This window comes from Balaenoptera borealis, assembly GCF_965194805.1.
Source record: "Balaenoptera borealis genome assembly, chromosome: 13".
NCBI classification, from domain to species: domain Eukaryota; kingdom Metazoa; phylum Chordata; class Mammalia; order Artiodactyla; family Balaenopteridae; genus Balaenoptera; species Balaenoptera borealis.
Genome location: NC_138870.1, coordinates 93840114 through 93851329, shown reverse-complemented (window position 1 = coordinate 93851329; position 11216 = coordinate 93840114). Strand labels below are relative to the sequence as shown.

The 11216-nt window shown below is 54.3% G+C and overlaps 1 protein-coding gene across 1 annotated transcript; it reads right to left on the bottom strand.

Moving 5' to 3' along the window:
• Positions 1-2724: 2724 nt before the first annotated feature.
• On the bottom strand, positions 2725-10081 carry HMOX1 (heme oxygenase 1). Its single transcript, XM_082350375.1, has 5 exons — positions 9926-10081; positions 8610-8730; positions 5911-6402; positions 4479-4578; positions 2725-3437 (listed from the first exon to the last, which is right to left on the bottom strand). The coding sequence occupies exons 1-5, from the start codon at positions 9946-9948 to the stop codon at positions 3307-3309; spliced, it is 867 nt and encodes a 288-aa protein (XP_082206501.1). The 5' UTR covers positions 9949-10081; the 3' UTR covers positions 2725-3306.
• Positions 10082-11216: the final 1135 nt, after the last annotated feature.

The window sequence follows — 11216 nt, the reverse complement described above, 5'->3', positions numbered from 1 at the left end:
TGGACTATGCTGCGCCTGCGAGTCCCGCCCCCCACGAGCGGGCCGCCGAAGAGGATTGGCGGCAGGGCGCATGACGTCAAGCCTCCTGGCCTCCTTCCGGGCTCCATTTTGCGTGCTGGACAATTTGGCGCGAAACAGACCCGGAGGTAGCGGCGGGGCGGGGCGCAAAGATGGCGGAGGGGCGGGCCGAGGGCCGGCGCGGGCGTGCGAGGGCTCTTCTGTGTACTCTTTAAGCCTTTTTCAAAGTCGCAGGAGGAAACGACCCCTTTCAGAGCCACAGGGCGGAAGAAGCTATAGGTCCCTGAGAAGGACGCCGTTGCCGGGTGTGAGCCTGCTTCCCCCTAGCGGCTGGAGGGGGCGCTGCCTGCCTGCACTCCCAGCTCTCACCCTAAACACGCTTCCAAAAGTCGGGGATTAATCAGAAAGAAGCCACCTCTGGTCTCGTTAACGCCTCTAGGACCAAACTCAAACTTGGGACTCGAGGGATGTTTTCTTAGACCCAATTGGTGATTTTTTTTTCTTTTTTTAGTTGTATAAGAATTTTCATTATTTGGCAATGCTTAAAATTTGTGAAAATTCATGACAAGATTCCCAGCCTAACTTGAAAAACGGGAAGATCTGGCAAAACTTGACGGATTCTCAAGCGGCAATAAGGACTGCATAATCTCCCCTCCCTTCTTTTCCATTCTCACTGGCAACATGAACTGTTTTTTCTGTTTATTATTTATTTGGTTGCGCTGGATCTTAGTTGCGGCAGGCTGGCTCCTTAGCTGCAGCACGTGGGCTCCTTAGTTGTGGCATCCAAACTCAGTTGCTGCATACATGTGGGATCTAGTTCACTGACGAGGGATTTGAATCCGGGCCCCCTGCATTGGGAGCGCAGAGTCTTAACCACTGTGCTACCAGGAAGTCCCGCAACATGAACTATTGGAAAGAACTTTTTATTCCATAGGCTACACTGGCACATACTTACAGCGAGTGTTTAAAATATGAGTCTGTTTATTGGGTTTCAAAATTAGATCAAATGAATCTGAACCTTCAGGGAGGTCCCTCTGCATGGAGACATAGCTTTAACTCATTCTATTTAACAGTTCTTTAATTTTCCACCGTGTGAATAGAATACAAATTATTCAGCCATTTTCCTGTTAGTAGAACTGAAGATGTTTCTCTCTCCTCTCCCTCTCTTCCTTCGTCACTACAAACGGTATCAATGCCCTTGTCACAAAAAACTGGAAACAGGGCCCAGGGTGGGAAGAGCTAAGTCGCTATTTTGAATGCCTACCCTTGGCATACATATCTCATGAACAGTGGCTCCTGGACCTGGTTGCACCTTGGAATCTCCCAGGAAGCTTTTTTTAAAAAAATAAATGTATTTATCTTTGGCTGCGTTGGGCCTTCGGTGCTGTGCGCGGGCTTTCTCTAGTTACGGAGAGCGGGGGCTACTCTTCGTTGCAGTGCACAGGCTTCTCATTGTGGTGGCTTCTCTTGTTGTGGAGCACGGGCTCTAGGCACGTGGGCTTCAGCAGTTGTGGCTCACGGGCTCTAGAGCGCAGGCTCAGTAGTTGTGGCGCACGGACTTAGTTGCTCCGTGGCATGTGGGATCTTCCCCGACCAGGGCTCAAACCCGTGTCCCCTGCATTGGCAGGCAGATTCTTAACCACTGCGCCGAAGCTTTCCATAAACAGTGATTCCGGAGTCCTGTCCCAGATCTCCAGAATCAGAACCTCTCCGGGTGGGGCCCAGGATACGCAGGTGTTCTGATGCCACCATCCACAGACTGGGGTTTGGAGGCCACTGGACCCTCCTACCAGCTGTAGGAGGCAGGTGTATTGTTAGTTTCAAGGAGACTTGAAGTGACTTAACCAAGGTTCCAGACTTGGTGACAAAGCCAGAACTAGGGAGAGGTCTCCTGGCGCCCAGTCCTCACGCACAAAGGAGTCATGTAAGGAAAAGCCTCGTCCCCTGCTTTGCTAAGTACACCTCCAGCCAAGGGCTTTCACTCTCCCAGATTGGAAGGCTGCATTTCTACCATTTCAGTGGCTTTCGGGACTTCGGAGAGTGGAAAAGACTTGGGTTTAGAACTGGCCAGACCTGGTTTAAATCCTTCCTGACCCTCAGAGAGCGTTAACACTCCTCACAGCTTTTCTCTGAGGATCAAATGAGATGATATCATGGGTGAGATGATTTGTACAGCACGAGAGTCACTTAGCAAGAATCACAAACACTGATCTCCCTTGTTTCATAATAGTGTTGTACACTGTTGGCATTTTACATGCATCTCATTTGCTACTCAAAACAGATGAGCTGGGTCTCACTGTATTCATGTTAAAGGTGACAGAACTGAGCCCCCAAAAGGTTAATAACCCCAAAGGCAGAGCCACAAAATGGAGTGGCAGGGATTTGAACCAGGGCTCATACTCCAGTCCCTAGGATTCACTGTACAGGACACAAATTTTATCCCAGAATCTGCTCATTTCAGCCTAACAGGGAATCCCATCCTCAGTAAAGCTGAGTCTTGCATCAAGCAGGGTTCACCACAAAGATCTGCCCACCGACTGCTTAAAGGTCACCCCCCCCATCCTCAGAACAGAGCACAACATCCCAAACCAGCTCCTGCCATCCCCACCTTCATCCCTTCTCCCCACCAGGCTTTCAAGAAACAAGTGAGGAAAAATCAGCTCCCCAAAGGTAACAGAGCCCAAGAAAAACACTTCAAGTTACTATTAAGCCATGTAGTTTATTATTTCACATAAAAGTTAGCGACCAAGGCCACAGTGCTGTTAAACCCCTCCCTCCCACCCCAACCCTGTTATAAAAACAAAACAGAACACAACAAAATACCGCAGTTCAGGCCGAGTCAGGAACGAAAAGTGGCTCCAACAAAAACAAGACGGAAACACGAGACACAACATCTTTGCATATTTATACAAAAATTGCCATGGCCCAGGGGGCAGGCGGTCACAGCATGTCAACAAGGAGACCGAGGACCCAGGGCATTTGGAGGTTCACGACAGCGGTCGCTTCTGGCTACATCTTTTGGGCTCTGCTGCAGGAACGGGGTGGGGAGGGGGCCCTCGGGGCTGGGCAGGACCCCTCGTCCCACTCTGAAGTTCAGGTCATTGGCTGGATGTGTTTTTGGTTGGGGGAGATGCCGCAGACTCCTTTCTTCCAGAGAGAGAGGGACGCAGGGAGACGGCAGGGACCCCAACAGCTGCTCCCACTCCCCATGCCCAAGGGAAGGAAGCCGGCCAAGAGGCTGTCCCTCTCCAAAAAGAGTTCACGGCCAGGAGCCAGCAATGCTTACACTCACATGGTGTAAAGCCCCACGGCGACCGTTGCCACCAGAAAGCTGAACATGAGGACCCATCGCATGAGCGGCACCTGGGAGAGGATGCTGAGCTGGGGCTTCCCCCTGGACGCCTCCGTGGGAGCAGAGTCTGAAAGAGAAAGGGGACAGTGTCAACACCAGGAGGACAGAGGTGGGTCCGTCTGACATCACAGAAAGACAAAGCAGAGGGGCCTCAGCAGGGTCTAGTACAGTCCCGCGCAATGCAAACCAGTAGCCCTCTGGCCACTGCTTACATACCTCCGAAGACAGGGAGCTTACTACTTCTCCAAGCTCTCCAGTCTTCCATTTTCGGCCACATTGTGAGGAAGTACCCTCCAGGGATACCCAGGGGACCACACTTTGAGAACTAGTGCATTAGGGCCAAGTCCCCTCACCCCCACCAGGGAGCCAATCCCACCAGGACTGGCCACATTGCAACGTTCCTGGGCTCAATCCCACCAACAGAGGGGTCGACGTGGGCCTAGCACACATGAGAAAGCCGCAGGGCAGGTGGGCGAGGGCGGCCCCAGGAGCGAAGGCCTGAGGTGACCCGCCAAGCAGGTGGCTGAGCCTCACGCCTCCCCTCCCCCAACTCCCAAAGCCACACTGCCACCCACAGGGGTGTCAGGGGACATCTGGTGGAGCACTTTGGTGCTTTTGGAAGTTTCCCAGATGTTCTCTCAGCACAGCCACCCCGTTGAGAGCTGTCTGAGAAGTGTGAGGGAGGGACTAACACGAGACACGACCCCGAGGTTACATGTCTTCCTTGCGTCCATGGCGGGGGAAGAGCTAGCAGCTGTCCTGGGCTCCCTGCCCCATGTCAGGGCGTCTCTGCGTGGGAGCCATTAAAAGGCCCCCAAAGGAACCTCAATTAAGAGGGGAGAGAGCTTTGCCACGACTTCTGAGGGTCCTTGGTGTGCAAGTCTTCCTTTCGAGCCAGTGACCTAGAACCAGCCCAACCTCCCTGATTCTAGAACTGGGGAGACTGAGGCGTGGAGGGGTCACCCACGTGGCTGGAGTCACCCGCTGAAGGCTGGCCCCACGCCCGACTTCTCATTTAAAACATTGAGGAGACAGAAGAGTCAACAGGTGCTGGAGCCAGAGAGCTGCGCCATACGCCCTCCAAATGCCGCCCCCTGGAAGCCCTCACCTTGCGCCCTGCTGCCAGCCCGCCTGCGAAGGTCTGGTGCCCGCGAGGGGCTCTGGTCCTTGGCGTCCTGAGTCAGCAGCCCCTGCAACTCCTCAAACAGCTGCAAGACAAAAGACACATGTCTCTGTGAGAGGTGGGGACCGGCCAGCTGACGGGAGGTTTGAGGTTTGGTTGTGAAACATTAGGACATACCAAAATCACAGGAAAATATACTGAACATCCATGGACCTTTCACCCAGCTTAAGAGATAAGACGTCCCAAGTCCATCTGACCCGCCTGCCTGCTCCTCCCCAAATGCTCCCCAGTAACAGCCACCCTGAGTTCAGGGTTCACCGTGGCCACTCACGCCCTATGCTGCACCCCTCTGCAACTTATGTCACGAGTGGTACCCCGGCATGCACTCAGTTCTCTGGGTGAGGTTCGCCCCTGGTAAGTGTGCTCCAGGGTATTCATGAGCCAGGGTTTACAGATGAGAAAACTGCAGCTCCCAGAGATTCAGTGCCTGGGGCCAAGGGTAACCCAGAGGTCAGGCAGCACGAGCCAACCCTCCCACGGGGCTCTGGCTCCAAACCTCCCGTTCTTTCTACACCACCTCTCTGAAAGACAGATTTTCTTGGAGGACTGACCAGGTTTTGTGGGTGATGATGTTTTTTAGGGGAATGCAAGGGAGAGGAGGCATTGCTCCGTAAGGAGTGCTCGGACCAGGCTCTTCTGGGGGCCCAGGCTGGGAATAAAGAGGCAGGGAGAGCATAAGCTGGGAGCCCCAGTCCCCATGGGGCCTCCAGGTGGGGGGAGAGCGATGGGATTCTACAACATCCGGATTAGAAGAAACCTCACCCGCCCTGGGAACACACCCACCCCCAGCTCTGCCCAAGAAGTCATCCTTCAAGGCAAGGCCTTGCTTGAAGCTCACCTTCCCCTAGATTTGAGGCACCTATAGAAAGACGCATCCCGCCTCCCTGGCTGGGCTGAGAGGCCCAGAAGGCGGAGGCCATGTCTGCAGCACCCGTAACCCCTGCAGTGCCAACCCGGCTACACACACATGCACAGGCAACTTGTATGTTGTCACAGAGGATTGTCACAGAGTGCCACAATGGCGACGCTCACACCCCACAATAACCCTAGCTAATATTAGACAGCTGATGCCATGCCAGGCCGTGCTATTAGGACCTGATTGATTTAAATTCACTTAAACCTCACAACTCTTACGAGGTAATGTCATTTCCCCATTTTACAGATGGGGAAACTGAAGTACAAAGCGATTAAGGGATTTACCCAACATCACCCAGCCAGTAAGTGGCAGAACTGGAACCCTGGCCCCCGAGCCCCTGCCCCTAACCGTGACCCTCGGCCCCCCCTCCCCTGCTCTGCGTGAAATGTCCCTGGAGAAGCTGGGGGACGCGGCGGCCACGCAGGGCGGCCAGACCCTCACCTGGATGTTGAGCAGGAAGGCAGTCTTGGCCTCATCGAGGACCCTCTTCCTGACCTCGGGGGTCATCTCCAGAGTGTTCATACGGGAGCGGTACAGCTGCTTGAACTTGGTGGCACTGCCGACGTTGGGGAAAGTGAAGAAGGCCAGGCCCTCTCCGGAGCTGGGCAGGTCCAGGGCCTTCTGAGCGATCTTCTTGAGGACCTGGCCCCCAGACAGGTCACCCAGGTAGCGGGTGTAGGTGTGGGCCACCAGCAGCTCGGGCTCGGCGCGCCCCACCTCTTGGAGTCGCTGCACGTAGCGCCTGGTGGCCTGCGTGTAGGGGATGGCCTCCTGCCAGCGGGACCCGTACCAGAAGGCCATGTCCTGCTCGAGGGCCCCCCTTCGGTGCAGCTCTTCCGGGAAGTGGAGGGGAGCGTAGACCGCGTTCTCCTTGTTGTGTTCGATCTCCTCCTCCAGGGCCACATAGATGTGGTACAGAGACGCCATTATCAGCTGAAACCAGAGCGAGCAGGTCGGTATAAGAACTCCCCATCCAGCGCCTTCGCACTACTGCCTTCAGAGGGACCCTCGCCACCTCCCCGGGCCGGGCCCCCACCTCCTGCCGGCCCCTCCGATCCCCTCCACACAGCAGCCAGAGGGAGTGTCACAAGAGAGAAATTCGATCATGCGCTGTCTGGGCCTAAAACCCTTTTATCACACTGGATAAAAGACGCAGCCTCACTTCATCCTTGGAAAAATCCAACAAAGGCATAGCTATGCCCATTTTACAGAAAAGGAAACTAAGGCTCAGAGAGAGTATGCGACATGGAGGTCACACAGCTAGTAAGAAATGGAAATGGAGCCAAGCCCAGGCATGGCTGGGGGGGGGCCATCCTGGCTCTGGAAAACGTATGTGAATGAAAGTACTTATAGGAGATGCCAGGCACCTCCGGCCTTTGACCTCTGGGTGACCATTTACAGGGCATGGTTCTCCTCCCCAAAGGACCCCTCTGGAAGCTGAGCTGGGGGACAGGGCCAGTACTCCTTGGTTCAGGGAACTCCCGTTACACATTAATTCTCTAGTTTGAGTTTGAAGGAGGACAAAGGTTAAATGTTCTGGTTGAGGTTTCCAGATGATTTCTGAGCCATAAACGTTCACAGCAGCGCCATTTCTCACCGGGGCAGAAAGCCAGGCAGCCTGGTACAGAACAGCCTGGGCTTTCGACTATGACCGACCTGGTTCTAACTCGGCTCAGCCAGTCCTCAGCTGTGTGACCATGGATAAGCCACTCGCCCTCTCTGGGCGATGTGAGGTCTGAGTGGCTCTGCACAAGTCAAGCCTCAGTTCCCTTCCTTGCAAAGAGGGATAATCCAACCACACAGTAATGGGGCTGGTGTGCAGGTCCAGCAGGATGACACAGGTAAAGCAATAGGTGCAGCCTGGCACTTAGCACATGCGTCAAAAGCCATGGTGATAAAAAATGCTACCTCCATCACCATAATCCGAGCGAGCACTGGGTCCTCTCGTGGCTCTTTGTGCTGCCTTTGAACTCGGTGGCTGAGAAGAAAGACCCAAAAAGTCTACAGTGGCTGGGGATGGGATACTCCAGCAGCCACGTCCCCACTGCCTCTAGCCCAGCCTCATTTCAGCAACTGTATGTCAGCTTTTTTGGGGGGGGAAGGGGGGAGAACGAGGGAGCAAGGGATAGCCCAGGGCCCCAACCCCTTAGAGCTGCACCTTAAATTTCCCTTCACTGAAGCACCTCTCATGTTGGAAGTGGGAGAGGCTCCCGAAAGCAAAAGGCAGGGGTGTCAGGAGTGGAGGGCTACAGCTCCCCAGCCCCACAGCTCAACCCGAACGAGCCTTTCCTCACACCCAGCACCTGCTTGGTTCTTTGCCACATGCTTTCCTTCTACTTGCATGAATTTCACAGTTGTACTGGGAACTAGCAAAACCTGTGCCTCACGTACAACGGGCACTAAAGAAAACCCTGCGGGGAATTCCCTGGCAATCCAGCGGTTAGGACTCTGCGCTTCCACTGCAGGGGGCACTGGTTCGATCGCTGGTCAAGGAACTAAGATCCCGCACGCCATGCAGCACAAACAAAAAAAAAAAAAAGGAAAAGAAAACCCTGCTGTTGAAGAATATCATTTCATGAATGAGAAAAAGGTACCTTAGGGAGGACAGATGAGGTGTCCATAGTCTTACTATTAGGAAATGGATGCGCTTAGGCTCGAACCCACGTCCCCCCTTGCCTTCAGAGGCAGATGAGAACTAGGTCAGAAGCATAAGCTCTGAAATGAAACCAGCCTTGGTTCCATTTTGGCCTTTCCCATTTACCTACTGGCTGTGTGACCTTCTGGTAATTACTTAAGCTCTCTGAGCCTTCCCTTCCTCATCTTCCTTATTAAGACTGAGGCACTAATTAGAAATTAAGTAAAATGCCAAGCAGAGCCTAGGTGGTCAGCAGATGGTAGTACTGCCCCAGCCCCTCCACACCACCACATAGCAGGCTGTGAATCTGCTGTGTGACTTTGGGTAAGTCACCTCCCCTCTCTGAGCCTCAATGTCACGATCTGTAAAAAGATTCCCTTGAACATGCCCATCTGGCCCCTCAGCATCCCTGGTCCCCATCCCCACTTAAACCACTGCCCTGAGCCTTGGGAGCACCCACACCCAACATACCCTCTGCCAGGGCTGGTACCACCAGGCCACATACCTTAAAACCTTCTCGGGTCACCTCGCCCTTCTGAAAGTTCTTCATGAACTCGGCGTTCTCTGCCAGGGTGTGCACCTCCTTGGTGGCCTCCTTCAGGGCCTCTGACAAATCCTGGGGCATGCTACAGAGAAAGGGAGGGAGGTGAACAAGGGGGTGGCTCTGAGCAGAGTTCTTCCCAACGTTGAGCTTCTGAGGGTACCCCCGCCTGGCGGCAAAACTTAAAGAGATTCCAGCTTTTATCAGGCTTCTCTGCAGAAATCCAGCCTCCCACCTAATGAACAGCCATGTTCCCAACTGCCTTAACATGCAGCCCCACCCACGCTTTCCAGTCATTAAGATACTATGTAACACGGTTCTCCCCCCAGACCAAGAGGGAAGTCGTGGTACCAGTTATTCTCAGTGGAGGAGAGAAGGGAGCAACACAACCCAGGGAGAAGCAGCAGCGGGCAGGACGCACATTCACAGTCAAATTTGTAAGCGCTCTGATTGGCTTTTAGACTCAAGATTTTATTCATTAACTTTGTTGAGCTCAGATACAAATCTCATGACCCCTTATAATATTTCCGCTCATCACAGAAGTGTTTGAGTGAAAAAGGCTACGTAAACTCAGCTTTACTTAAAAAAAAATCCCTTTCGGAGAGTATTTCTGCCGTATGTCTGTATCCGCCTCCCAGAAAAGGATCATTTCTCCTTTCTCTCCCACACCTCTTCCAGAAACATCATCCCCTCTTCTGTACGTGGTGATCAAATTCTTGGGAGAAGGGAAGGAGCCAGACTTGGAGGCGGACAGACCAAGGTTGACATCTCAGCTAGCCAGGGAACCTTGGCCTTGCTGCCTCCCCCAGCTGTGCCATCCTCATCGCTAAACGCGGACACAGTAGCCACAGTGATGTCCTGCTCCTGCATTCAACAGGTAGTGAGAGATGGATGCGGCCAAGAGGCGGCTCGAGTAAAAAAAAGCAGGCACTCTCACCCAGCCTTGGACAGCCCCCAGGATCTCGGATTCAGCACACACCCACCTCCAAGCACACACAAGTCCAAAGCCAAAAACAAAGTTGGAGCCCACGGCAACACTCCCATCGGGCCACCCACCCGGAGCCAGGGAGCCAGACATGTAAATCATCTTTCATCCCTCCGACTACCCCACCGGGCGGGACTGGAACCCCGCTCCTCATTATACCAAAGCCCAGCAGACCGGCCGCCCAGCGAGGTCGCTTCCTGCTTCCCGGCTGAGTCTCGGCAGCTCGGCGAGAGGGCAGGGGCAGGGGCAAGGGCTGCCCCTCCCGGGAGAGGCCGGTCCCTCGCCCCGCGCTTGCCTGTCGGGCTGCGGGCGCTCCATCCTGCGGCGGCGCTGGTGCGGGATCCGGTGCTGGCTCCGACGGCTCGGGACGGGCTCCAGGAGGCGGGAGGGCGACTGTGCAGAACCCGGACCGCGCCGTCTATTTATCCCCGGGGCGGGTCACGTGGCCGCCGCCAGAAGCCGACCCACACTTACTGGCCCGACATTGCAACACCCGCGGAGGCCCGCGCCCCACCCGCCCCTGGCCTGCGGGGGTGGAGGAGGAGCGGTCATATGACCCTTGGAAAACAAAGCTATTTAAAACAGGACATGAAAAGAAAAAAAAACAAAACAAAACCAACAACTGCTGGAAATCTGAGCAGCTGTGTGATCTTGCCACTTCCAGAGCCTCCCACCCAGTGATGGGACTTGAACGCTCCAGGGATCTGAATGGTTCCAGAAAGCTGGGAGGCAGCGCTTCTCAGAGCAGGAGGTGGGGGGGTGGGGCAACGTCAGGGACTCACCGACCCCAGACCCTGCCTGCTCCCTAAATATCACCTCCTCCCGGGTCCCTCAGCTGACAGCCTGCCTGCCTCCTCATACTCCCTTTAAATGTCCATTTAGGGCCTTTTTTTTTTTTCCTTGAGAACCTACTAAGTGCTAGAGACTGCACTGTGTTCATGGTTCATCCCTACAGTTACCCTGTGGGGTAGATCACTACCATTTTACAGACAGCGAAACTGAGGCTGGGGAATGAAGTGGCATGCCCAAGGTCACACATAAAGCAGGAAGACGGGACCCAAGCCCCAGAGTGAGTCCAGGTCGCTGCCTGCCTCCTCCAGGCCTTCTTAGCACTTGGTACCCAACTGGACCCAATGCTGATCACCCAGACCACCTCCCTGCTTACCTGCGTAGGGCGCTCTTCCAGGACTCATCAGGTCTGATTCATCTCATCCTCAGTGCCCGCACCAGGCCTGGAACAGAGCTGGCCCTCTGATCAACTATGGAATTAATTATGCAGGAGACTGATCCCTTAGGACTGGGGATAAGTAGGTCACTGGGTGAGCCCAGATGACAAAACAAACAGCGAGGATGATTCCTAAAGCCCCTTCGCAATGCTGCAATACTGGATTCTAGATTAAACAAAACAAAACAAACAAAAAAGGTAATTTTGGCTCCTTATAAGGATGTTGTTTGTAAACAGGGTAGCAAGTGCCCCACTTCTGAAGGAATGTGAGTACAGGCTTGAGGACCGCCCGTCAAGCACAGATTCCCCAACTGGGGGACTATGGTGGCTGAGGCAGTCCTTCCCAGCTGTACCCCTATAG

Coding starts and splice junctions, on each gene's coding strand:
- HMOX1 (XM_082350375.1), bottom strand. CDS start 9,948: ATGGAGCGCCCGCAGCCCGACAG. Junction 4,579..5,910: donor CCTTCCTGCTCAACATCCAG/GTGAGGGTCTGG, acceptor TTTGTCTTGCAG/CTGTTTGAGGAGTTGCAGGG. Junction 3,438..4,478: donor GGCTGGCAGCAGGGCGCAAG/GTGAGGGCTTCC, acceptor TTTCTCTTTCAG/ACTCTGCTCCCACGGAGGCG.